Raw genomic sequence first — 27890 nt, forward strand, 5'->3', positions numbered from 1 at the left:
GTTCTATCAAACCCTCACGGAGCAATTGTCTTATTGGCCCCTCTTAGCTTTATGTTTCGCATTTACTCCAGCGTACCATATGTTTATTTCGACAGGAATACCGTGAGGCAGTCCAAGTAGAAGTAACGCTGTTACAGCTGTGGTGACTCGAGCCATCGATGATGATAATAGACTCCATGATCGACCTGCCAAAAAAGCCGACGCCGCCCCGCTGCAGTGAAGATATCAACAAAGGAAGTTCAAGTTACTTTTCCGATTTTATGGCAAAGATAAAACTATGAAATAATTTCATTATTAATATTTAAAATTACAGTGTGTATTTCAAGTTATTTTTTGCGGTTAGGTACAACCAGCATTTGGGCGACCGTACAATTTCTGTTCCAACAGTGAACTAACCTCATCAAAAACGCTATCCAAAACGACGGTCGTTGAAAGTACGAAGCTTCAAGTATATAAAAGTAGTCGCCGGCGGCAACACTCATTGATGTTAATATGATAAGGACCGAACAATTGTACGTCAGTTCACGAAGTTTCACGCTGAAATAATACAACAGTGGGTTTTTTTGAATTAAGGATAAGTTTCACTCCCACGATCTACCTGTGGACAGGCGCTATTTCGAATCGTGTCAAATTATCAAGTAGACCATTATATGCCGCCAATAATATATACTGCAGGACCAATGTGACTAAATAAAGAAATAATTAAGGTAAAAATGGCTACAGCTGTCTTTCACATTTCTGCTAATCAGGTCGAAACTACAACTTACTTAACCCGTACGCAGTGGTTGACTGTATTGGCCTCGAGGTATTTGACGGACGCTGAAAAATAATCGTCAATACAATGACAACCGTTTAACTGGATAACTAGTTCCTTTCAACGTATGGTAACTGCGTACGCCTCCAAGTAAAGAAAAGCTGTAGCGGGGCGACGAATCGACAAACAAAGGGTAAACCGGCGCGAGGATTAAATCACAATCGAAGAGAACTCAAGGTCAGGTTTTTACTAGTAGAAACTGCTACGTACCGGTCGTTAGTGCTAACAATGAAATTCTTTAGAAAGCTTTTATTAGTCTAAGATAGGAAAACGATTACTTATATATATATATATATATATATATATATATATATATATAGTTATGAGTATTCCAATGTCAAGCTTACCAAGGGAAAGGACATGCATGGTCATCCAAGATGCACCGGTTGAGTACGAGGTTGGCAAGTGGACAAGTACTGATGAAACAGCGAAAGCGGACAACACAAATACAGAGAGCTGTGACATGCGCCTGGAAGACAGAAGTTCGCGTGACGATACTACCATTATTATCGTTATTGTAATGATTATAAGAAAAAGCGGTAAATTGTTGATGACAGCACGGACGATATGGTGCGTGCGTTCCCTATATAGTGTCATACAGCGCTTACAGACGATTGAAAATGTTATCGCAATAAGGTTGTAGAAGTGAACAAAAGTGACTTAGCACGTAGAACACGCAAAAAGAAGGCGCCATATAGAACTCTTCTAATCAACAATATCAGATGTTAGTTAAAATGTATGGAACGACTTGCTGTCATCACAACAATATGACTCGAACGGAAGTAAGAGTAAATTAATATAAGACGAACTTTACCTATATAACAAACTAAATTTTATTATGAGAAAAGAGCGCTTTTTTGTAATAAGACTGAAGCTAAATGTGTTTGGACACATACAAACCTTTGTCCGGCTTTGTGTTCGATGTTCTGTACCGCATCTAGACCCCAGTTAATAAGGGACGCTGCAGTTTGTAAAGCCATGAAAATTGGGATAGGCTGAAACGGAACAAATAGGCAAAATTTTTTGACAGGCTGTAGATAACGTATGTTCACACACATACGACAACTATAAGGTAAGAAGTTACGTGTATGCAGTTGACGCAGTAAATGGAATTATTCACGCTTTTATTTCCGTCTTAGTCTGAAACTTAAATAATTCAGAGAGCAATAATTACCTTTTCTATTAACATATATTATTTGATATTATGTTTTATGGAATTTTATTTTCTTAGTTTAGTGTTTACGTAGTATCTTTTACGCTTGACATCGCACCCAGATGAGCATGATGAGATGATCATGCGATCCAAACTGATACCCTCAGTATCTGGCCGTTTTGTGTTCTAAGATCTCAAGCTCTGTGTGGAGCAGTGCTTAACTGCAGTGTCAAACGTAGAAACCTAAAGCGCTTATAAGCATATATTACTATGAACATGCCTTATCATTAATAACATAAATGGAATGACCGTCAGATCGGATTGTTTCGTACACACCAGTTCTGCAAGCGCTTTTGACCCAGCGTACGAATGAAGGGTCACAAGAGGTAGAAGAGGCAGCGCTCCCCAAAGCAATGCTCCGGTGCATCGCGGATGTCGTCGAGAGCGAAGAGCAAGCCGTGATAAGGCCAGTGAACCGCAGAGAGCCTGCCAGCTGATGAAGAACCTGCATTAAATGATCGATTGATCCCTTACGACAAAAGGTCCTAGTGCTGCCCATATGAACTAAGATCCTACGTAGGTAGCATCCCTTCGCTCCGACAAATAAGTACGCGTTGACAATATTTGTCGAGAAGTATTATTAAGGGCTATATAAAAAAAAAAAAAGATAAAGATAACCGGACATTTCGTCTTGAAGGTGTTTTATTGAAAGGCGTTTTCGAGCACATGCAAACCAAAATTATAACCCATAAACGAAGTTTGTCTGGTGCATCTCATATCTCAACAGATCTGCCAACATTGTATAGGCCTGATGCGTAAGTACCGAACAGATAGCGCCGCAGGATTCTCTAGTTTATTTAAAAAATACATCCATGCCGTTCGTGTCATTACTGAGGTATAAGTGGTGTTGTTGATATTCGCTTCTAGTGTACGTTAACCTCACAGTACTTTGACTCACCTCAGAAATACTGCGGGGTAAATAAAACCCTCGTTTGTGAGAACCAACTGAAACATAAAAAAAAATACATCTCGTTAAATGGTCACAATCAAGAACGCATTGCTTTGCTGAAGCATATCTTAACTTCCATTCACCGAGAATATTCTCACAACTGTTTTTCAGATTTGGAACGTCAAATGAAGAGCTCTGGTTTGTTTACATCGAAACATTAGAGACAAACTCCTCTTATCACAATGTTGTGCGAGCTCAATATGATCACGGGATCGATAAGTGAACGTGGAAATCAGAAAGAAACTAAAAATTCGGTCTATAATAGTAAAAAAAAAACTGTACCTTGTGCACCCATGTTAATACTGGTCGAAACTATACGATATTTCAAGGCTTTTATAGCGACTTGAGTTAATAATCCATTATATAACTAGACTTGTTGCGATACAATCCAACTGAAAATCATTTGCTTCACAAATGATGATTTGCCCTTATATAACCTAAGTTAGTTTATTACATATAGAATATATATATATTTATTAAATTCTTAAGGGAACGAGCCACTTCTTGATTTCAAACAGCTTCTTCCGATTTAAAAATAGCGTTTCAATTCTGGGTGCCGTGCAGTAGCTAAAATTAAGTTTACTTCGTGCAGAAGTCTTGCATCATATCGTGACCATTGGTATCGGCGCGAATGATTTCGCAAGCATGCTGCGCGTGCTAGCTTTTCCGAAGCTGCTCAATACTGATAACGGCGTAACGTACAACTTGCGATCAAGTTAGTTCGTACAGAAACAATCATGCACTTAGGACATTTACCGATTTTTAGTGTGTTGACGAATTGTATAAAATTTCAAACCAACGATGTGTAGGCTTTTTCAGCAGCGCGTTGCCCCCTCTTGCTCCCTTGGAATTCCTCGATGCTGACATAATAAAAAAAAGAACCCGTCAAACCAACGGCTGTTCGCGGCGGACAAGCACGGTTATTCTCATCGGTCGCTGGTTTGATGTCGGCGGTAAACCGTTATTATCAAAGATATTTAGCCCAGAATCGTTTGTCAGCGCTGTCTATAGTAGGGCTGATCAAGGCCTTCCAGTACTCCCATCCACTGGGAATGACTGGGGACGAATCTGCTTAAAATCCTGTTGGCTTGATCTATTCGACTGGCCGCGCCATGCGGTGCAGGCAAGAACTTCGGCCGAATTGGGGGTTTGTTTGCCTTGGTATTGAGTCCGCTGATACTTCTATTATATGCCATGCGACGCGGGTTGTCGCTACGTGGGTTCGTTTGATTGTGATTCAGATTCGCTTTGTGGACGTCCAGCTATAGTGTTACCATTGTTTGAGACACGTGGCTCTAGTCATTGCGTCAGGCGTCGATCGCCCTCTGCGACAATTGGTGATTACGATCTGATGAAAGGTTTGCTTTTACAGGTTCAAAAGACAGAACTGTGATCGATATGTTGCTGATGACTAGAGACAATGTGACCAATAGGTGAAAAGATTGTGATTAGTGAAATTTTTTTGGGTTCTTCTTTATTAGGATAATTATTACATTATTATGCTAGCTAAATGGTATGGTGAATTCTGATTTGCATAGTAGTGCACATAACAGATGGAAATTTCCGTGTTATAAGACAGTCCTATTTAAATTACAATTGTTAAATAGAACATAATATATTAGAGGCAACAGTTTATATTTGGGTTATTACGATCCGAATTCTGTTCGGAATCCGCCAGTTCAGAAATAATGAAGTAATCTGAGGTTCATATAGTCCGAAATGCTCGTAGCGCAGTAGTTCCTATTATAGGTATAAGATGGTTGACAAATTATTGGTCAGTTATTTCGTTGTCTATCGTATGACTGTATCGTAACTATCGTATGGCTGGTCTAAATTTTTATCTTTTTTTGTTTGCCAAGCTGACATCAAACCGGTTTGGTAAAACTTCTGATTTTAATAAATGACAAACAGCTCTAAAAAAAACAAATCAATCAAACGATATGCTTTATTAATCGTTCATTTTCGTATCGATAGTTAACCCCTCGTTTGTGCTAAAAGTGTGCAATAGAATGAGTCGTTTGGACACAAAAAAGTAGTATTGTCCATAGTGCCTTTTTTACCTTTGTAAATCTACAATGCCCGAAAGATTCTGGCTTTTGCCCTATACACCTACGCTGGATTTGTTCAACAAATTTTGACACCATAATTACGCAGTAACAGAACAAACATCTTCAACATAGCTATCGTTTCAATATCCCCCATTATATATAGTAGGTTAAAGGAAACCAATATTGGCGTACGCGTACTTCTGGCTACCAACTGCAACAAACGCCACGATAGATTCCTTGCCTATTTCTGGGACACTCACACTCTCCAAAATGAACAACTATGCATTCATTTCCGCAAAATCAGACGCGCACATATTTTGTGCCGGCGCAATCTGAAAGGACGGTTCTGCTACGAACTACTCAATTAGGCCTACGTCGATGCGGCGTACTGGATGCTGGAGGATCAGCGACGCTCTGCTTACGCGTCTGAGGGCCCGATTTGCTGCGCGTCATCGGTTCAGAACAACTGTGATTGTGTATATGAGATGTGCACATATTCCAGAGCCAGATGAATGCCTCTCTCGTTATCGGAATCGGTCGATTACGTTATAGCTATAAATTGTCGATAATTCAATGTTTATAGGCTCAGACATTGTGCAAATTTTGATTGGCAAAAACAAACTCTGTTATAACCCAGCATCGTGCAAGCGATAGTTATTATTTCAACTGTTTTTCCTTTATGTGTTTACATGTTCAGTTAAAATTTGACACGGTAGGAGCTAGAACTTAACTGACCAAACTATTTTCTTTATATAACTAATATGGTATCTTTTGTACTGATTCGATATAAATTGTAATAATAACTTATTTATGATCTACATGGATTTTTATTTCATTTACAAGGATTCTATGTTCTTTTGCCAGCATACGATTTCGATTCCAGACAAATATTCATACTACCCCCAATTGGCCATTCTATTCAGGTGTCGTTATCGGCAGGAGTGAGATGCTTTGTAGTCTTATCAGCATCACGTATCTCGGTCTGTAACCTACCTTGATGATCCGTAAATCCCTTGGATTAGGTCTCTAATGCAAATAGGTTAGATTTGCATAGCAGTGAACATTAGCTACACCTACATCTTGACGTATCAACATGCCTCGATATGTTCAGAACATAATCATACCTTATTCGCAATAGTCTGTACCGCAGAGAATCCGAGTAATGTTGCTAGCGATGGCAGATCCATCTTAGCTAATTTAGACAATCCGTGAAACACGCATCAATGAATCTTACGCAATTTATCAACTACCTTGTTTACACACGAGGTCCGACAAACCGAGCGCGCTCATGTTAAAGCAGAATTATGTAGATGCGTTCAACCGCTGTAGTTCTCCATTACCGTACCACAACATCGTTCGTTCACCACACGCTTAGCGCGTCTACTTCAGATCCCGATGTCTACTAATGCAATTTGCTAAATACGAAAGCTAGTCCCCGAGACGTCCGGATAAGGCACACACTGCGGTCTGTTTGCGGTCACACTGATAGGGTTTTTTCTATCAGGTAACGACTGCCACCTTTGCCCTAGCTCTATGTATAACAATAAATCACAGTAAATTATTTATTCAAACTACAATTCAAAACGCATGAAAGCAAGATTCACCAATATGTGTGTTTCTAAGGTCTGAACTTCGAGGCCTGCACCGAACCGACATAAGGAACAGCTGCACGCAGCTAGCCACATTTCACGCCCTATACTGAGAAGGCGAAACTTGGTGCAACCAGATCACGCGGGGCCTGCAGAAAACTTACGCTGGCCATTTACAAGTGGCGACGGTCGCCCTGGTTGATTCAAGTCGAGACAGACTGTTCTTGTGGCCGGTGACGTCCCGCGCACGGCGCGCTGCTTTGTATCTCGATAACGGTGCGTGAGGGTCGCAGTAGCGAGTCGCCGAAGATGAACTGCGTATCCGCGTGCCCTTGCACAGTCGCCACTTGGTCGCGATAATAGAAATAGGCGAAAAACTTGCAGCGTGCGAAGAGTTAGGCTTAATTCAAATCTTACAATCAAGTGTTACTTTAGAGTATTTTATAGGGAGAAATGAATTGTCAAGCTCGATCGCGCAGACTTGAATGTGACGATCCCAGCTAGCGATTTTGATGACGACTGTTGGGCTAGTTGTGATGGGTTTAAATTTTATGCGATCTAATGTTATCAAACTCTAAGTTGAAGCCGATGTATGAAAACATAAATCCGGAGCACAAAAAGGTGCTCTTTCGCGTGACCACGTATAAAAAAATAGAGGTCTTCTAGCAGAGCGGTTACCTCCTTTCTCTAAACTTCTACTCTATGACTAAGGCCCGCATCGACTTTTACATACATTTACACATTTTTCGTTACATGAGGGAACGAAAACTGAGATTATTTCTAAACGATCTTTAGCCTTCTAAGCGACGTCTACATTAACTCGAAATTGCTATAATGCTACACGATACCGTTTTGAAATAATGACGCACAGTATGTTGGCATTAACTAAACATACACTGAATACGATAAGTTGCTCACTAGAGTTACAAGCACAAAACATCAATACACATCTGTCTCATAGCATTTAAAGCGTTTCGACAAAGACTATGTTAGCTTTCGTGCGTGTCGTGAAACTCATGTCTCTACTAAACTGTTAGCAAGTAGGCTTCAAGATTATTCGAGAAACGAGGAAAAAAGCTCATAGTGAAAACAACCTACCGTACAACGGTATATAATTTCACAATACGTTTTAGATGTGCGGTATCAATCGATTTATTTATTTACTTGCTACCTTTCCTATATATCGTTGCTAGGCAAGGTAACTGTGACAATATTTGTATGCAATTACAGTATTGGTAGATCGATAATCTATCTATATTCACGTGGGCAAATTTCGGGGGTTTCTGCGCGTTATTGGAAATAGTTTAAAGGATATTGGACGCGTCTCGCTTCTTCTGCACGAAAAATACTGCCTTTCATTTATGAAGCTTACGCGCTTTGATGATTAGGATTAGACCGCGAGTTAGAATATAGGCCCTTGAATATGTACTAAATGACAGTAGTTCAACTATAATGCCCATATTTGGGCAATTAATACGGATAGGAAATAGTATATATCCGATAGAAAAAAATAAAACATTGTGAGACACTGGGCATCTGAATACAACGGCATTGATAGGTGCTGACCAAAAAAATATGGCGTAAACAGAATCAATAAGCCTTTATTATGGCAGGTTGTTTGTTCAAATTTCAGAACTAAATTTTACGAATTTTTTTCATAAAATGTCTATAGATAATGCTAACGCCCCATATCACGCTTTTTATTTTTTGTGCAGCTTGGTTTTGTATTAATACCGCTACTATCACCAATGTAGTCATTTATCTCGTTGAAATACACGCGACAGCTCATTCGTAAGTAGACCCCCAATGAGGATGCATAACCGTCTTGTACAGCTCTGCAGATGCTGAAAGAACTCTGACCGAAAATTTTTTGAGGTAAAATTACCTCACGATTGCTTGGCCACTATGCGCAACAAATTTGTAGTGTGAGACTTTCTTATACAGTACCACAACGTTAGCGTCAATGGCGAAATAGTGCGAACCCTCCGACAACTATATTGTCTCACTCTTACCGTCGGTCAACGACGACTTACGCAGCTTTCTTTCGAATCTTTGAATTTCTGCATGTTTTTACCAAGGTCGCCTGAAACTTGGTCAGGATAGTCAGATGACCAGGCGCGGGAAACAATCATTTACTGCGCTTTCGTATTCGTTGAGTTTTGTCTTTGACATCGCACCAAGTCCTGCTCGTCCAAAACAATAATCACCGAACCATTTTTAGTTTGATGGCCATGATCCGCTTAAGTTATTGTAGCTTAGTGTACCCTAAATGGTCTGGCTTGTAACGTTTCAGATATGTGTTTTTGATGCACTATTACTGACTCATATAGGACAAAACGTTTGGCCCTAGATGACAAGTCACGCGTATTGCAGGAACGCTGACAATCTACAAAACCTCAATGTATTTATAGTACCTTTTCATTCCTAACATAGAGGTCGTTGAGGTAAGAATTTTGACACGAAAACCAATTATGGTAGCTCTCTCATTTGATCGAACATCGCCACTTTGACAAAAGGGTATCTTACTGAAGAAACGCCTGTTGATTGACAGACAGCCTTTGAAAGCAGTCACGTGATGCTAGATATCTCAATCTGTAGTGGCTATTTTCTGAATTTCCAAAGACGGACGACGCCCCACAAAGTAACTGAGTTACATTATAGTGCTGAAATAACAAACAAACAAACAAACATTTACTTGATGCTATCTCCGTTCAACGCGCAAAGTTAAAGATCGTATTTTATGAGAACTTACTTCAACATATGAAACCAATCTCAAGTAAGCATAAAACGAATCACAGAGGTGAAACATCTGGCGAGGTAGCGCCTTCGACTCATTCCGATCATCACCTCAAAGGCATCGATCTTCATTATGGTTGACTCTGCGCAAACACAAAAGGTGGGCACCTTATATAAGGGTAAAGTGATTCTAACATCCTTTTGCGAACTCTCAGCCCAATAGACCGGTGTAGATCTATAATATTTCGTCAGGCAATTGCATGAAGCAGTTGTTGTTATCCGAAACAGTTTGAGATAGGAAGATACACAGACGAATTGGCAATCATAGGGTCTTGAGGTACTGACTGCTATGCGAAGCATTAACTATTTTTTTTTTTAAAGTCATTAATATAAACGCGTTGTTAGCGTTGTTAGCCAGCTGAAGAATGACGAAATCGTTTTGCTAGAATCAGAAAGGTCATAGAAAAGCCTAAGTTATTGGCAAGTATCTTGGCAATTGCTAAACAAAAATATCGAACCGCTTGACCTGTGGGCACGAGTGTGTTAGATCTGAAGTCGCTTATTTTCAACATAGCTTGTACGAATCCGAATAGCGTTGACAATGAAGCTGGCTGAAGTGCCGCACAGTCATGCGTTAATTTTATGCATTGCCAATAAAACCCGAACTACTCTACCCTTTAGAATTCGTATTAATGGTATTAATCGTCAAAATAAAGAACAACAAAACTGGCCAACTTTATTGTGAAATGCTATTTGTTAACAATAGTAGCGTGAAGCCAAACATGATGACCAACAGAGATTCCGTTTTCTCATTATGTGAATATGTCCAAATTCAATAGAGTCTAGGGTCAAAGAATGCCTCAAGAAGATGCCGTACTTCTCGATCAATGTCTGTAAAGTTAACACAAATACAGGAGAAACAATAACAAGTTTCAAACAGACTCCAGTTCGCAACGTAGCTGAACCATTTAGGTTGTGCTTCTATCAAAGACAATCGCGCGTCACGTTCTTGCATGTATTCCGTCTCTTTCATCCGCTTAAACATTCAACTCGGTGACCATAATGTTTTTGTTATCGTGTATTATCATTGTTACCAAAAATTCGATCAGATGGAACTGTTCACGGTCTTCGGCGTAATGTTAGCGTAGAATCCGGCATATCTTGGACATCAATAAAAAAATTCCATGGGCTGACTAATACCAACGTTGAGACATTGGATGCCGTTCGGATGAAGCCCACAAGTGAGGGTATGTATTTACACAGTGAAAGTTTGGCTAAATTGGGGCTCCAGGTCCAATAACATCGCATGCAACAAAACACGATGTTGGTCTTTCTCAGGGGGGTAAGGCACGATCTTATTAAATTAGTTCAATGAGCTAGATCTTATCATTCTCTTTTTTATTGGTTCATGCGTTGGTGATAAGAAATTGATGACGAAATGGCGATTCCTCATTGAGCCTGATTAGGTTTACGTTTCCTGGAACATTACAGCAGAGAGATTGGGGAAATGACAATGATATTAATTGGGACCGACTGTTAGCTGGCGTAAAACACATATAGGATACGAATAATGGTAAGACTAGATTTGTCAGTAAAACTATCAGTGATCACGGATGTTAAACAGTATTTAGCATTTGCATATTTATCAATAGGTTGTAAAGATAACCAGAGGGGTTGGCAGAGGTTTTATTGTGCCTCAATTGAACTTGATACCGATCCGACGCCTCATACGTCAAGTGTTTTCTTATTGCCTCACATGACATTACTAGCCGTTCCGATACTATAGCTAAGTTGTTTGACATTGATAACTGGCGGTCCAAATGTACTGATTTCGGCTTTCATCTCTGAGCCTGTATCACGATCGTCAGAGTGAGAAGCCCCCAAATTAGCTGAAGGTAAATGTGGAACAATGAACGCAGTAGGCGAATCATGTTGAGAACGTATCATACTGGACTGGTACCTTCTGCGTTGAGGGGTGGCCTGTGTCGAGTGTTCTAATAGGGGGGTTTCGGTGGCAGTAGGCGGAGTTGGCGGGGTTGTAGGCGCGACAGCCGCTGGTGGAGCTGAAAGCATTGATGACTAACGTAATCTGAGTATTTTGCAATGAAGATTAAGGTAAGCTATATTTTAAGCCTCTTTCAGAGATAGATCTACATATGTAAAGGGTAATTTTTCTACAACTTATTTTAATTCTTAGAAAATAATGTTTCATAGGTAAGACTTCGGATGTACCCTTTACATTATTAAGTGTCATAGTATAAAGAAGGGTTAAAAAAGCTCGACCATTTTTATCAGGCAGTTGAGTAAAACCATTATGACTTATATATTATAATCGTTCTCTTGGCTCACTAAGAAATAAAGCTACTTAGGTGTAAACTGGTAGCAAAATTTAGCGGTCAGTAGACGCACGTCTCAAATATCGAGTCTAATTACAGAAGAAAACCCACTCGATCTTTTCGCTTCCTCTCATTCGACTACACTATATTAGAATATATTTATAGAAAACATTCTGTGAGAAACATTTCAATTTTTCGAATTTTCTTACCAGGTTGGTTCGGCTGAACCGGCGCTGCTGCGGGTGTCCGTTTAGCTCCTCCCTTGACCTCATCTTCGGACAAAATCTTGAATCCCTCTCGTCCAGCTTCATAATGAACAGTTATTTGTTTACCTCTAGGATCAACGTAGCCGTAAGATCCTCGGACAGTTCCATCGGCGTCGCGAGTCTCCGTTCGGAATGACTCATCGCCATTTGAACCTTTACCAGTCTCATAACCAAATTTGTAGTCACCCTCTAGCTTTTCACCGATGCTTACGTAATGAACGGACGCAGGTGGATGTACAACGACAGGTTTTTTCGGGGTGTTCGAAGAATTTGCAGTATTTGAGGAAGGGAGAGCATTCTCGGCAGCGTTATACGATAGCTGTGCAGTATTGATGTACGGAACCGGGCGGGAGGTGGTCACTGGCGTCGGCGCCTGGTAGGCTGGTTCACGTGAAGGATTGTATTGGGGAACGGGTGGTTGATACGCAGGTTGTTGGTAGTTAACCGGAGCGGGCGCCGGGGCGTGATAAGCAGGAGTGGCTGGTGTCTTGGGGTACGACTGTTGCACTTGATTGCTAAACTCGTTCAATGGGGAAGCGGGAGTCTAGAATGATTGGAGCGGATTAGGACAATGCTATTGCCATGCGATTATAATTTTGAAAGCTAGCTAAACGTGAGATGCTGCTCTACTTCTCGACTAATTGATCAGAAGTTCTTGTCCCTTATCAGAATACGACAGGAGCGCAATTATGTAAATCACAAACATGTTCAATAGTAATAATAATGATAAGGGTAACCTACTATTCATATAATTGCCTGTGTGTAGTAAAAGTAAACTGTGATTATAGTAAAATTAAATTTCGTATATAAAAAGTCTGTCTGAAAATTCAGCGGCATATACGGACCTGGTAGGCGTTTTGCTGGAGAGCTTGTGGAACCTGTGGGTAGCTGAGGGACTGACTTTGGGGCTGCTGATAGTTATAGTTTGTAGGTGATGAATATTGGTTCGAGAAAAGCCCAGACGAAGGTGAGCTCAGTTGATTGTTCACGAACGGGTAACTGCAATGCGTAAAGTTATGTGGGACGATAAAATAGTAGGTGTTCGTTTTCAAAGTAATTCGAGAAATTTTAGCATTGACGAACGTCTACCATGACATGTGGTTATTGTGCCCTTTTAGAGGTCTGTTGGAAAAACCCAAGTAAATTCAGCGAGACCCATGCCCCATATTGATTCCGACGAATTATTCAAACATAAAAAACAGCGATCGCTGAAGGCGTTGACAAACAAATTGATTGGTAATAATATGACATTGGGTTTTTAGAAATCATAATCATAATCATACATTTGTGCTAACGTACACAATGGCGTTAATGTACTCGAATAGCTATACATCATTTCGTTTGGTATTGAACAGTTATGAAATTTCGTGTAAATGCTCCCTTAAAAGTTCCTCTCATAAGTTTGGCGAACATTGTAGACGTCATATATATATATATATATATACATATATAAATAACATATACCGTATGATAAGTGCGATTAAACTTATTTGAGGCAAAAGTTTTCGCAGGATTGATTCGTTTAGCCGAACACAGCATTTTTAATTAATACCCGACTTTATCCCGATTTGACTAATTAAAGACCCTCAGTACCGCGTTACCAGCAACTCGACTTCCCGAGCATATGTATTAAGAGCGATCATACTTTTTACGTGTTTACGTATTTGGATGGTGATGTTGATTAATGAAAAACATCCTTTTATCATTATTCTGAAACAAGATCATTCTATTTAGTGAATCTGTCAGATAAGCGTGTTTATTGTCCTTTTCCTTCCAGCTCGCGGCGATTACCTCCTCAGAAAAAAGCTCAGCCACCCTGTGATCTCTGGGCGAAACTGTTAGTCGGATCTTGATTTAATAATTTATCTAAATGGCAAGCGGGCGAGCAGTGGAGTAAAGGCGTGATAGCCATAAGAAATGGGAAAGCCGACGCAAACATCCGGCAATCCGGTGACGACGAATTACACCGAATAGCGAACTATACAGTTATCGATAAGCGCCCACATGTACAGGCCTTGTGGCAGACCATTTCGAAATAACTAATTTCATTTGGCGTAGCGGCGCTAAGAAACATGATCGTTTTTGCGGGCAACCCCACGTCGCGCGATTATGTTTTTATACAACGGTTACGTTTCTGATATCGTTAACTTACAATCATTCTTTTAGTTTTAATCGACCAACGTGTTTCTCTTCTAATTCACATTACCATAAAAGAAAGTAGATCTATTACGCAATTGTACGTCTCCGAGTTATTCCCGGTTTTTTTTTTACCTCAACGTTATTCCTTATTTATTCTGATGTAAAACACAAAAGCGTGTATAATTTCCACCGTCTCTGCAGCCTCACCATACAATTAGTGGTGCTACCTTTGTCGACTGCCATTTGCATAACCATCTAACGTTAAATCTGAGCAGTCAAGCGAACGCTCAAAATTGCAAGATCTCTTCAATAATGCCGATCAAGTCAATTTTCGAGGATGGATCGATTTTGTTGGGGTGTCGAATACTTGTGTGGTCGCCTGCTCTGTTCGAAGTTGTTGCTATTAGATAAGCAATGACTGATTTTTGCTTTTAACAGATTGAAAGGCTAAAGAAAGCGTGGGCCAATTTTACTGGCTCTACCTGCCAGAGCCTCTGTCTTCCTGGGGTCAACAACTTTATCTAGCGGCATCTGTATCCTATGCTCCTCATCGTCTTCTTTCTGCAACACGATCCTCAATCAGGGAACCCTGTTTGACCGCTGGTTTCACTCTGATTTTTCGCTGTTTCTGTGGTGCTTTTACTGACTCACAGTAGATCGGTGTTGTGACCCGTGTGAATCCCGTGGTCGCGCGCGTTCATCTACTGTACGTCGATCGACGCAACGTTCTGCCCTATCCAGCCGTTTCTGTTTATATTGACCTTGTAGCGGATAAAACACACGGATGTTGCTATTCATTGTAGCAAAAAGTTTTACTTTAGCTATGCTGTTGCTACTGCGGCTGTTAGATGCACGCACTATGCCCTTCAACTATCCGAATTGTCCGAAACCCCCACTGTAGAAACTGCCACCGAAACAACCAACAAAGCAGCGCCTCCCCACGGTGCTTCCCGACAGACAGACAGACAGACGCAAACATACGTAATTTGCGTGTTCTCACAGATACGCAGTAACAATTAGCTATGACTGCTCACCAGAGCAAAGATAATAATAGACAACACCCATCTCAAAAGAGCAGTAACTTTGCTGAACAAAATGACATTTTAGAACAATAGCATCTTCGCCGCAACCAGGGGCCCCCATGGAGAAGTAAGTTCCACTTTCCCAGCCACCTGCTTAAGATTAAAAGCGGAAATTTAGTAGCCATTAAGAATGCTGACACGGAGATAGAAGGCAGTACAGGGATAAGATGGGGACCAATCGACAGATTTCTATACAAACACTCACAGCTTCACCGCTTCTAACTAATCGCTACTGATTCATAAAAAGTGTCGCCCAGATAAAAAATACCTGACCGCAATTTAACCCGCGAGATTAACGTCTTGACGAAATCTTTTTCTAAGCGAGACACATTTCGATGACGAACTATATTCTCTGTGTAGAGAATGTGACGATCAAGACGACTGTTCACCGTGTCACTTTGCCCTAGAACAAAAGAGCATTTAACCCGTCTATGTGTAATCTTAAATTATAAGAAAAGCAGATATTATTATAATTGCTAACACGATGAACAAGGACGACATAAAAATGGGTTATGTGAGCGGGCACCATGGTCACTGTACGCTACGCAATAAAAATAGGAATAATTGCATTCATAGAAAATGCTGTCAAAACCGGCAGTGAGCTTCGCCGGACTAAGAACGATAAAAAATTTCCAACAGGTACACATTGCACGAAGATCAAATGATAAATTTATAACATTATAGGAGTCGACGTGAACTAAGACGTGAGTAGGTGAACTGGTAATAAAAAAAAAAATGTATTTTTACATAAACGACGATTAGATTGTTCTGGCACCTTTCGTTGTAGACCGCAGATATGGCATAACGATCAATAAACAGTTGCCCCCTACGAAGATAACTGCACTGTATTTATGTGTGTGTTTTTTCGGTTCGATAGAAACAACGGATAAGCCAAATTTACCTAAAACGGATTCGGCAAGGGGAAAAGACAAAAGCTTTGACGCTCAGATAATGTCGCCACTTCATAACGTACGAGAAATAGGCAAATGATAATTCTTTTCCTGTTCTAAGTGTTTCTGTCAACTTGCGTAACACTAGCATTAAGGCTTGTCGGCTATTAAGGTTTTTACAGGTTCAATACTATAGCAACACTCTTTTATTTTTAGAAGAAAATTCCAGTTTGTGGATTCGCAACACATGGCCCTTTCACGAGCCTAATATTTAACAACGCCTCCGAAAATTAGTGATTTTTTTTTTGTCTATACCAACAAAATTGATCACTCGAATGCAGCATATTCTGATCCTATGTCATGATGTAGTATATAATAAGTAAGATGCATAATGGCAAGACTTATGAGAAAAAAAAAGAGTCTGTTATTAAGGCTTACTCTTTTCCCCAGTTTTTAGACTAATTTATGTTTGAGAAAATTGGCCACGTCTTTATTACTTGCCATTTTCATTACTCGATAGCACTCTGCAACCTACCTCGAGTACGTGCTGAACGAGTTCTGAGGCGCCGTTTGAAAACCGCCACCTCGATCTAGCGCACTGCCGCTCTGTTGACGAAAAACATTATTGCTGTTCAGCGTGTTTGTAGAGAACAGATCGAACGGACTTGAGGGGCTGGCAAGCGAAACATGTCCAGTTCCAAATTGCGAATCGTAGTAAAATGGTTGTAAACTTGAGGGGTTTTCATTTCCAAAATTTCCGAAGGAGTGATCGTACTGGCCTGATGAAAACTGGGCGTGGCTTACGGCAACCACACCGCACAGAAAAACCATCTGAAATGTGAAATTTTCTAAAATGAACACCGATGCAAGGTTCGAATCCTATTGTATTTATTATTTACCCCGTTGTATCACGTTGCCGATAGGTGACGCTTTATTATCTTGGGGGTCCAGGTCTAAAAGTCTGCATACAACTTGTATTTAAAAAATTCAAATATTGCATAGTGTGAACCAAAAACTTTTAATTTGGTGTGCTCTTTCGGCAACGCATGTTGCTGCATAGTACTTCGGACGTATTCGGACGGAAATTTGTAGGTAATTGTATTGCATGGAAGTCAATGCTACCCACTAAAAATGAATTGGAAGATAGGAATAGAGAGCATGGTCATACTCCCCACGATGTAATAAAGGTACGCGAAATTTAACACCGGCAAGGTCGAAACAGCGTTGACACCAGGGTTTGACAAAGTAAAAGTACGCAGAGGCAAACTCTGTCAAGGGTTCGATAACGAGAGAAAATTCTACGCCATTTTCCAAGCGTTTAGGGTCCTTTATGTGGCATTTCAATAACAATGAGCAGCGCAATGCCGTCTCTTTGAAATAATAAACACAGTCGACTTGTCATTATTTGCGCAGACCTTTCTAAACCCCTTGCACTTTAAGCGTAAGTCTGCCCACTGTTCCCGATATATATATATATATTGGACGGATGCGCAAAAAAAAATTATGGGCAATAGATAAAATTTAATTTAATTAAATTGAAAAGCGACCTGCCGATTCCTCACTAATCTACATTACCAGACCAGACATTGTTTCGATGTTATATATTTGGAATAGCACGAAGATACGATCAGCTACAAAGGTAGGAAGATATCTGCATCGTTTGTAAGCCGGCGATACCCGAAAGAATTACTTATGCAATATCATTTGAATCTGTCTTAAACAAATAGACACTGCTCATTATACTATACCTGATTAGGCGTTGCCCAGATTATACTAGTGCCATATCACATTAGTGTTGGCTTCTATTTTTCCTATCGTTCTCGTTAATATCATCGTCCCATCGCCCGTAAGGCTTTGGGGACGGGTAACGCGTAACATCTGATTTTATACAATTAAGGTGGTCTCTATAGCTAGTCCCTTAATCATCCAGTCTAGTCGGGAATGTTCCCAAATCGTATCTTAACGCCAGCCGTAACGATAGCACATGGCTTGTCCAAGCTGATAACGGCTTAACGGAAACTACAGTAGGCAGTGGCACGCAAATCGGAAATAGTACCAACTTTCAATGCAGGCCCTATATAGGCGCCTGCCGTTGAGAACAAAAACATCCACGGTGACATATGCAGGACGAAGTTTTTTTGATTCTCCGATGTTGATTGTCGTCACTGGGTAATGTTTAACGATAACAACATTGTCAGTGGCGAAACGTACAGTATGTTGGTGACCTCTTGAGCTCTCGAATAAGAAAGAGCATCCGTGCGAACTTCCTGTACATCGCTTTATGATCGATGTATTATAGAACGACTTCTATCTATGCCTGCGTAACAGGTGGGTTTCGTCTTGACTGCTAGGTTCTCTTGTAAATGTAATACTGCAATAATGTAGAGCTGCCTTACGCAGATTGATAAGGTCTAGGTTTTTTTCCAGCTACTGAGAGCGTCGAAGACATTACGAGAGCCGCAATTGTACAATAATAAGTAAACGCATGTGACGGAGAACGACATATCTATTAAGATTGATAGCATATGTTTCTAAGGTGTGTAACAGTGTTATCAATTGTTCTTTAATAGAGTGTTACACTATGATTTTAATGGATTTCCCAAAAGCGCCTTTATTTCAGCAGGCTGTACCCGATCAGCGCAGTTCTACTTTAAGACTTAGATAAAAAATAATAGAACGTGTTGCAGTAGTTGTTTAATAAACCTATCGTTGAATTTTACCAGCGAGATGCGCCAGTCTGTTTCAGCCAGATAAGAGATAAGTAAGGAATCATAACTTATGTCTAGATCATTTATAACATTATTATATCTATGAGAAGATACTTTTCGGTTGTCTTCATTACAAACACTCAACCACATGTACATATACAATCGTCATTATACCGGCCAATCAATTTCATCGACTGTGAATGAATATGAAGAAAAGTGTAAGATTCTCAAACACTGAGTGATCTATACCAAGATTTCAATCAACGGTCTTCTTTAACAGCTATAGACTTGCTTATCCTATAACAAGTGTCGCAATGAATTTAGCGATCCATCATGTCGAAATCTGTAAATTACTTCAGTTGAACAACTTTTCTTAGAAGATCAAGAAGATATTGCTCTCACGCGTTACTAATTGGCTCGTACAGCTGGTTCATTGCATGAGACAGACGATCAACACTGTTGAAGTGTTTTATCATTACATCATTATAATAAACACTTGTCAGTTTGTGAACCCATGCCAAAGTCAATCGGATCAACGATGTGCTAACAAAACAATCGGTCGTGTGCGACCGTTTCTTCCCTTGGCGGTCTAAGGACGTCTGCGAGTCCAGCCACTGTAGTGATATGATTCGCAATTTTACATCTTCCTGAGCTGCCCCCATTAACCACTGTATCTATTATAAACCCATACAAGCATCGATCATCATGTCAGAGGATCTAGGCTGTGCACCTGAAGTGTTTTATTGCTTGGTCGCCGACGGCTTGATAGTTCCCCATAGAGCAGCTCCGGAACCTGAACCTAGCTAGCACGATGCTTTATACTTTAATTGGCTCCTGTATCGTCAGTTTTAGGTCAAGAGCCGGTATGAGGTACCAGTACAGAGTAACAGTAAATATGAAATTGCCAGGCGGTGTTTATGGGAGCGCGGTCCATAGTTAGACCAAGGCTACAATAAGATTTACCGCTTTGTTACCTTACTGTAGTAAAAGGCCGGTCGTAAGGAGAAGTTCTAGTTTTTGTTTGTTGCCGTTAAGTTAAATTAGAAACTAATTAAACTGTCAAGCAGTTTATCAGTAGTAGCATAAAAAGTGCGAAATAAGTTTTTTTAATTTCTGAATAAGTAAAATTTCCGCACCGGTTGGAATGAATGATAATACCGTCGAACAACTGAGCCAGTTTGTTATCGTATGGATAAATAATGTAGTTGTGTGTAGTTTCCACTGATCTGATAGAGGTAATCACCATACAGATAGATTTCCATCGGGTCAAAATATTCGCCACATGGGTATCCGCCGGGTAGAAGTCGGAAGAGTCTGCCTTTTTCTTAATGGGGTGGGTAAACAGTTCAGCTACCGGCTCCCTCTGATGGCACAGACGGAAAAGTAGACGTTGACAGATTGCCAACAATAAAGTGCTCGTATTGCTTGTTTTGTTATGAGCTGGTTTGGAACCTAAAAGTGCCTCAACGTACCGAAGCAAAAATTTTCAGTCGCTTTAGCCTCGCGATACAATTTGCGCTAAGCAAGATTCTGTAATTAGCGATACCAATCCATTTTGTATACATTTCGAACTGTATACCCTGACCTATCCACGTCCTTCTACGAAATAACAACGATATCGATATTCGTGCTGAAGTGCTCGGATCACGAATTAACGGTCAGCAGACAAATTAACCAATCGATCGAAAACAGATTATAGCTCAACAAATATTGTAGCACTGTTTGTAGACATCCATGTAGTTTCTTGCTGTTACGTGAACATTCATCTTAATCGGTCAAGTCTGTTAACTGGCCCGATCAGATGTTGTCCACATAATTGATTATTACGATTATTTACTGAAAATGATGTGGACGTGACTACTTCAAAGAGTCCTTTTCGCGAACTCACCAAAGCCTTCATGGCTATGCTGGATCTCGGCGCTGAGCACTAGTTAATTTCCCTTCTAATGTTATTTCATGAACACTTTATTCACTACACGACACCGGGATTAATCGGTCGTTCCTTTCACGATGGAGACCACAATAGCGACTGAGTTATACGCGCCACGAACTGCCTTCATAGGGCAAGACGCAGCTAGCTGATTTCGGCTAGCGCGACGCAAAACGTTGTTCTGAGGAGAGGCGTGCGGCCGACGTTTGGCCGGCGAGCGGCAGGGACCTTCGGTGGCGTGCGCCGCGGTCTGAAAAATTTGGATGCTTGATGTCAATCTGAAGTCAGCTTGTTGGACCGTTACCCCTCCAAGTATCTCGTATATTTGTCACGATTCGTAGAAATCCCCTCCCAGCGATCAGTATACCCCGTAATTATTCGAGCGATGAATCCCCCTTAAACACTAATGGGTGTGTTCCCTACGTGCCAGTATAAAATTACCAATGCAAAGGGTCTATAGAAGACGAACAGAGACATACAGAGTACTAACTAAAGTAAATATATGGGCTTGGTTCCAGAAGGACTCGATGTCTCAGGGCATTGAATGGTTGGAGAATAAAGCGCTACGTACGAACGGAAACGTACGAGTAAGTTTGAGATTTTAGACCAACACATACTCAAAATAGTAATGTGAAATTTCGGTTTACTTTAAGAGAGAGTTCTTATCGAACGAATCCTAGTTAATAAAGTAATTAAGATATTAAAAAGGTTAACAATGCAACAGTATTACGCTTATTATGGCTATTGACTTATGTTAATAAAGTTCTGCTTAAGAAAATACTGTTTGTGCACAGGTGTTAGTTCGACAGCTCATTTTTAGAGGGAGGTATAGTTAAAATTTTTCCTTGAGGTAAAGAAGGTACAAAATTCGAGTCGATGATTTACGATAATTGAACGGCTTTTTTTGCTAGAGATCGGACACGTTACCGGCCGTTTAGATATGATTTTCACCTGGGCGCAAGTACATAGCTACATCGCCACGGGAAACTAAACGTTCTTTTTATATATAAAATGGTGGCAACCGTCTGGAAGCCAATAATGTTTTCCACAATTAGCTCACAATGACAATATAGCTACATAATGCGTCATTGATGTTGAAGCTGTTTCTGCTGGCAATTGTCATTGAAATTAAGTTTTACACATCCGTTACTACTTATACGTTTTGCGTGCTATGAAAATGCCATTGATATCTGAAGCAAGATCTGCTTTGAACTCTTGTAGCCGCCCACAATAAGAAGTTTTTCAATCAGTAATGGCTTTCCATACTAGAATCCCATATTCCTTAATTTTTCTTTATAATAGAAACGTTTAACGGCACACGCGCATAAATGTTCACAAACAAGTCCTTGGCATAAGTAAAAACTGTTTATGCGGCAATGGTTTAAATTCAAATAGAGCATACTTCAGTATCTAACAAAGCTAATCGATGTTATCACATGGAGCAAAATCATTGAAGTTCATCAAGTTAGAACTTTGTTTTAATTAGAAACTGTTTTTGCAATACGAAGCCCATGACTACAAACTGGCAACAAATGTAATCAATGACTTACTAACACAAGAGGTGACTTAAGTATTAAGTTTATTAGCATCAGCGACAACAATATTACAATCGAAAATCCCTATTCTTCTAAGATAGGCAAAAAAAAAGAAGAACTTTTAATGAAACGCGTTCAACCGGGGTAATCTAACTGACCATTATTCTAAGGTAACCTAAAAAAACCTTGCGGTCGTTCGCAGGCCCCGCCAGGCTGAGACTGAGGTCTGTTTTGCCATCTGTAGCGTACACAGTTGGAAGCTGTTTAAGTAGTCAGTTGCAACAGAGCGAAGAAGCCATTATTTTCTGTAATTACGTTTATGCGGGCTATCGCTGGTCAGTACCTGATCTTCTTTATCGTCAAAAAAAAAAGCGCGAAGGAGTCTCAACAGCAGTCCACTTACACAATATTATTAATCAAATCCGCTGAATAGCTTTCTTGGCGTAAGTTTTGTGAAGGATATATAGAAATATTGCTCATAGATGGTCTCAAGTCGCATTTCCCCAATTCTGTTCCAGATGCTCATGCTGTATGAACGATACGAGCTAGTATTCCAGCGACAAATTCCAAGTAGGTTTCGATTATCGACCTCTGATCGCTACCATAGCTAAGCTTGCGACGACAACCGAAGCTTTGCCCATCGGCCTATTCTAAATTAAACCTATTCTAAAGACCTCCATGCACGTATCTACGATTTCAGAGTTTAGAATAGAACAGCGGCCTTATTGGTGAAGTAGGCACAAATACAATTTTGAGATGTTAATATATCGAATGCAAAAGGTTCTAAGTTCTGCATACATCTCTGAAGGAAGCTCAAACAGCTCTCATACGATCCATTGGTGATATTTTACATTGTTTTTTGGTAATATAATTTAGAATTGGTTTATTACCAACTGTTAAGGCTCAGTATCCTCGCTAAAGATCTTGTTCAGCCCCTACTTTTCAGTTTAACCACATATATTTGCGTTGATCCATATTACCAGTTTGAGAGTGGGTCAAGGCTTGATACTTACAACTAACTGAGAGGTGCCAAAGGTTAGAAAAACGCGATATGCGTTCTAGGCTACTCCGACCACAGTGATGAAGCATTGATCAGCTTGCTGACAGTGTTCGATCGCTTTCGCTATAAAAAAAACGTCAAACATTTTCTTAGCGAAAAAAAAAGTTTGGCGATGATCATTTCGTTCCCTCATTCGAGAAATGCTTCACATGCCGTATCCGACTTGTCACCCCTTTGCCACCAAGCGTTTACCAAGCAATCCAGCCAGCCAAGCTTAATTTCTGTCGCATAAATATCAAGCGGTTGGGCGTATGGCATAGATTGTTAGGAAAGATCTCTCATAACTATGCGACTGATATTGCGAAGTGATTGCAATCATCTGTGACCCTTTATTGGATTACATAGGAGATTTAAATAAAGGTAAAGTGTTGTATACAAATTATGTAGAACCTGTAGAACAACTCGACAATTTGAAATAGCTCTCCTTTTTACTTTAAATGTAAGTAGCGAAGGGAAAATTCGTCTGCTACGAACGAATGTCCTAGGTAGAAACTATTAGAGTGGCTTGAAAGCAAAAGAACTATGTCCCACCGAAATTATCAGGGATCGTCGATATTAACTGGATCCACAACGTATCTAGATAAGCCGTCGCTTTAAGCGTGAGAAGACAACTAACGGAAAACCGATCGGGTGCAATTATCTCAGATGAAAAGTGTGACGTTAGTTTCGCAGATCAGAGTTGAATTTTTGCAATACATTTGCTGGTTGCTGACGATTGGCTACAAACTGGCTAGGGACTACTGGCAACATAATAACTATAATAAGATTTTCAAGGTGACAAAGATTAGCAGCTCGAAATATCTCTCTGACGGTGGTCCCTTTACCAAAAAAATCCAGTCTGACACATCATACAGCAATGTCAATGTAACGTCTTTGCCCCAAACATGTATATACATAGGCATATATACAGATCTATATCGCTGAAACTGCTTCTAGCGGACTGCTATTTATTTGGCCTCATGTAGCTCTTTACGCACACATCTGAGCTGCATTTATCTAAGAATTATGATATTATTTAAGTCGGCGACGTGCATCCTATATATATGTGTGTACGTATATATATAAATCGCACATAACCTATGGGTGGCTGTGCATAGCTTGGTAGTTCCCTAGTTTTTATAAGTGTATTTAATAGTAATTTAGTTAAGTGGCCATGTGTTGCACTAACTTTATCAGCCCTAATGATCTCGTTTTTGATGGATTCGACCATTGGCAGCCCCTGCCTTTGAATCGCTACACGAGACTTACGAGGGCCGCCATGTAACCTCACACTCTTTTTACCAATGCCTGTTTCCGTCAATACGGTCGCCTGCCGCTTTACAGAAGCCGTCAACTGCACCAAAAGGGTGCCCCAAAAGCGTCCATATATTGCTACTGCTGAAATTTGAATCGTATGGCTTATGCTACTCTTTGTCTTGTCCGGAGGAATTCTGCTGTCATCCTGGATCAACAACTTCGATACCATAACGTGAAGAACGATAACTGGGCTATTTGATGTCGTTTACGTAATTTAGCCATGTGTTTATAAATTATTGCCGGCATGATACATTTCAGCGAGTTCGTGTAGCTTGTGAGCCTATGAATCGTTATTACCGACACTACTACTTCTGATGTCCGAGGTCAGCACTGTATTGGCTGTCGATTTTTGTTTCGAAACGACGAAGGTCATCATTGAGCGAAGTCAGTTGAGGTTTGTATCATAGCTGTTCGTACGGATAAAAAGCCACCAATGACAACTCCCCTAACGCCTTAGGCTTTCCGATTAAAGCAGTTTTTGATGTCGTGCTTCTCTTTCGTGTGACCTCGTCACTTTCGGCTTGGCAATTGATAGGACGACCCAATTTATATGAATGGTACGTTTTCCGAAATCAACACATAATTCGGTATTGTACTATCGTTTCATTTGCGCGGTGTCGTTCGAATTTCTTCCGCGTTCATAAAGCTTTTCTGTGAACTATATATTCACTTGATCAAATTAGAAATTCGCCGAAAAATCAAAATAGTGAAAAGCTAGTTGACGTTAAAAGACTTGAACGAACTAAATAAATGAAAGCACGTAACGTATAATAAACTCGTGTTTGGATTTTCCTTTAATTAGATAATGAGTGTTACCGTTGAGGGTATTGGGTACATGGATAGGTGTTCGTTATTAGCCAAACATTAGATACTTAACTAGGAAAGTGATAAAGACATACTGACCCAACAAGGAGAAGCTCCGTTATTGAAGCCAGACAAAATTCAATTGACATTAACTATGCATACGTAGTAGTTCTCATTCAGTTACAAGAGGCTCAAAAAAATTCTATAGATGCATATTACAGAGCGAACGGTGGAAAAACCTGTATATGACGTTGTTTTGGAGTGCTAAAGTAGTGAAAGGAACGTAGCCTTGAAGCTGCCTTCACGGTCATCAAAAATTATATTGTTGGACTATATATTGTTTCGAGCTTTCCACATATCGCTAGAGTTTGTCTGTTTGTTTCCCAACGAAGGGTCTACAATCACAACACACACAAACATCAATATAAGGGTTATAATAACGAAAAGTAATTGGCTACTCAACAATTTCCGCGAGTTTTTTTTTTGTTTTCTGGCGATCTGGCATCATGAAGACGATGATCGACATCTCTGGGCAATCTAGCCCAGATCTAGTCATTCGGCTGCTGCTACATCGCTACATGAAAGAGAATTAGGGAGATCTACAAACTTTTGAGGGACAGCCGCCTAGGGGGATAGGTACCTCGTTTGTTTACGTTTAGATGCTTAAAAATACAGCGTGGCTCGATGACCCGTTTTTATGCTAACTCTTTCGATTTATTACAGAGATACAGAGACCCTCGGGCGCACGGGTATACGTACACAGGATCTAACAATGGGCAATTTAGTGCTCAACAGTTACAGCAACTAATGGAGGGCAGTTATCGATAATGTGTTGACTTTGAAACGATTTTTGCTGCACAGGCGGACATACGCATGATGGTCCCGGTGAGGCAAAATATTGTTCCATATTTTGCTTCTTTTATTTATGTCTAGCAACCATGGATGCAAACTGCGATATTTCATACGAACTTCTACACTATTGCTAATTGTTCTGTTGTTTGTTCTATTGTAGTAATATACAAAAAACCGCGTGCATGCCGTGTTTGACGGAGCAGATCCATGGGTACATATACATATCACTAAACGAAGCGTACCTGAACGGAAAGCTAGGCTCATTCACGTGTATCGTCAAGCGCCGACATATCAGAATTCAGCCGTTCTATATAGTGTTGATATAGAGTAACAAGTTTGCTAGTATTTACTAGAGAGGTAGAGTACACTTACTACCGGTAGTAAGTAGCCATCTCATACGCTGAAGCAAGTAGATGTTATCCACCGTAGGCTGGATTCGGAACTTTCAATATTCATTGAAGGTCGCTAGCTTTTCAAGCCGTTACCATGGTAGCCATGGGCATGCAGCCGCCGTCTGTTCAAATTTCGGAGTTGGCAAGTAGGTACTATGGCATATTGTTATCATGCCGCTTCGTAGAAGAAAACCCCAGACAAATCAAACGATACACGCCAAGAATAGTACCTAATGGCCCGAATATCAGACATGAAAAAGTCAACATTTGTGGAAAAATTGACTACAGCCAAAGCGCAATCGGGTTTCATTCATACGGAACGAAATGGAAGTAAGGCTAAAGTAAGGCTAATTTGTGTTTCATTCAAGAACTAACTCTACGCTAAAAAAGTCATTTCTCAAGATTCGACCCAAAGGTGATATATTATTCCTCGCCCAGTCTATCTAGTAGCCGACTAGAAAATACAAAGAAAAATAGTCGATTGTGCTGTACAAATCCTGATAAACAAATTTACCAATATGATAGATTTCAATCATTCCTCGACTTATTCTAAATTATTCTATCTTTAATGTATTTCCAGTCACGGGTTACCGTGAACAGGAGCAACATCGCTGGTAAGGCAAGCGCGTTCCATTTGGGCAACTCATGCATAGAATGGCTGTGTTAAAACGCACGCGTGAAAACGCTGGGCAAACCAAGTTAGTTGCTCGGCACAAATTCAGCATTTATATATATTGCCAATCGTAAATGCGGGCTTTCCGGATTCCAAGGGCAGGAAGAAGGCAAGGAAAAAAAACTGCGAACTATACGAGCTACTACTACTGTTAACAAAATTGGACGCGGCACCAAATATCTTAACAACCGACCAAATTATCATAGTCCCCTTTATTTATTATCACGTCATCTAGTAACGCTCATGACGAGTGCCCAAAAGTTCGCTAGAAAATGCTCCACTTATCCATCGTTTGCTGTTCATGTTTACAGTGGCACAATGACTTTCTGCCTGTACTGATTCTGAAGGGGTCTATGATCCTGCGGCTAATCCCATAAAACCTATATCCATTTACAAACAGCTAAATAAATGTTTCGAGATTTACGTTCAGCACTGCCGCTTGGCGTTGCTTCAGATGAGTGTGCCTCCTTTCAACACGAAATGAGACGTATCTACGCCCAGTTTCAAACCTAAGCCATCTCACGCTTTTCTAAATCTAGATGTGCACCGTCCCTGGGAACCACGTACATACCGCTAAC

General features: G+C 40.3%; 2 protein-coding genes and 1 long non-coding RNA gene across 9 annotated transcripts in view; 1 reads left to right on the forward strand and 2 right to left on the reverse strand.

Annotated features, from left to right (window-relative positions):
- The window catches only part of LOC111270003 (UDP-N-acetylglucosamine transporter SLC35D4), an 8226-nt gene extending 1270 nt beyond the window's left edge, over positions 1-6956 (reverse strand). Inside the window, exons 1-8 of one of the 2 annotated variants that reach the window (XM_022849988.2) lie at positions 6149-6956; positions 2926-2972; positions 2304-2460; positions 1715-1809; positions 1162-1283; positions 768-819; positions 397-537; positions 77-211 (exon numbers count right to left, since the gene is read on the reverse strand). In XM_022849988.2, the coding sequence (XP_022705723.1) occupies positions 77-211; positions 397-537; positions 768-819; positions 1162-1283; positions 1715-1809; positions 2304-2460; positions 2926-2972; positions 6149-6211 (812 nt within the window). In that variant the 5' untranslated portion in view covers positions 6212-6956. Of the gene's footprint in view, positions 1-76; positions 212-396; positions 538-767; positions 820-1161; positions 1284-1714; positions 1810-2303; positions 2473-2925; positions 2973-6148 lie in introns of both variants that reach the window. The other variant, XM_022849987.2, reaches the window with a different exon arrangement.
- Positions 6957-7740: 784 nt separating this feature from the next.
- LOC111270001 (uncharacterized) lies at positions 7741-20864 on the reverse strand. Of its 4 annotated transcripts, none has more exons than XM_022849981.2 (6): positions 20659-20864; positions 16598-16893; positions 12797-12950; positions 11895-12495; positions 11310-11428; positions 7741-9276 (listed from the first exon to the last, which is right to left on the reverse strand). In XM_022849981.2, exons 1-6 carry the CDS (start codon positions 20668-20670, stop codon positions 9136-9138), a joined length of 1323 nt encoding a protein of 440 aa, XP_022705716.1. In that variant the 5' UTR covers positions 20671-20864; the 3' UTR covers positions 7741-9135. The 4 variants fall into 4 exon arrangements, with proteins under 4 accessions (XP_022705716.1, XP_022705720.1, XP_022705718.1 ...); XM_022849985.2 differs by having other exon boundaries at positions 9151-9276; positions 11310-11412; positions 20659-20846; XM_022849983.2 differs by lacking the exon at positions 7741-9276 and adding an exon at positions 10061-10826 and having other exon boundaries at positions 20659-20857.
- Positions 20865-24322: 3458 nt separating this feature from the next.
- On the forward strand, positions 24323-27767 carry LOC111269973 (uncharacterized). Of its 3 annotated transcripts, none has more exons than XR_002686036.2 (4): positions 24323-25148; positions 26119-26280; positions 26408-27054; positions 27220-27767. It is a non-coding gene; the product is annotated as an uncharacterized LOC111269973 (long non-coding RNA). The 3 variants fall into 3 exon arrangements; XR_015314781.1 differs by having other exon boundaries at positions 24323-24985; positions 26119-26285; XR_015314780.1 differs by having other exon boundaries at positions 24324-25148; positions 26119-26285.
- The last annotated feature ends 123 nt before the right edge of the window (positions 27768-27890 follow it).

The sequence above is a fragment of the Varroa jacobsoni genome, unplaced genomic scaffold (assembly GCF_002532875.2).
Source record: "Varroa jacobsoni isolate VJ856 unplaced genomic scaffold, vjacob_1.0 scaffold_1428, whole genome shotgun sequence".
NCBI classification, from domain to species: domain Eukaryota; kingdom Metazoa; phylum Arthropoda; class Arachnida; order Mesostigmata; family Varroidae; genus Varroa; species Varroa jacobsoni.

Coding starts and splice junctions, on each gene's coding strand:
- LOC111270001 (XM_022849981.2), bottom strand. Junction 12,951..16,597: donor TCGTTCAGCACGTACTCGAG/GTAGGTTGCAGA, acceptor TACGCATTGCAG/TTACCCGTTCGTGAACAATC. Junction 9,277..11,309: donor GCCACCCCTCAACGCAGAAG/GTACCAGTCCAG, acceptor TTGTTATTTCAG/CACTATAATGTAACTCAGTT.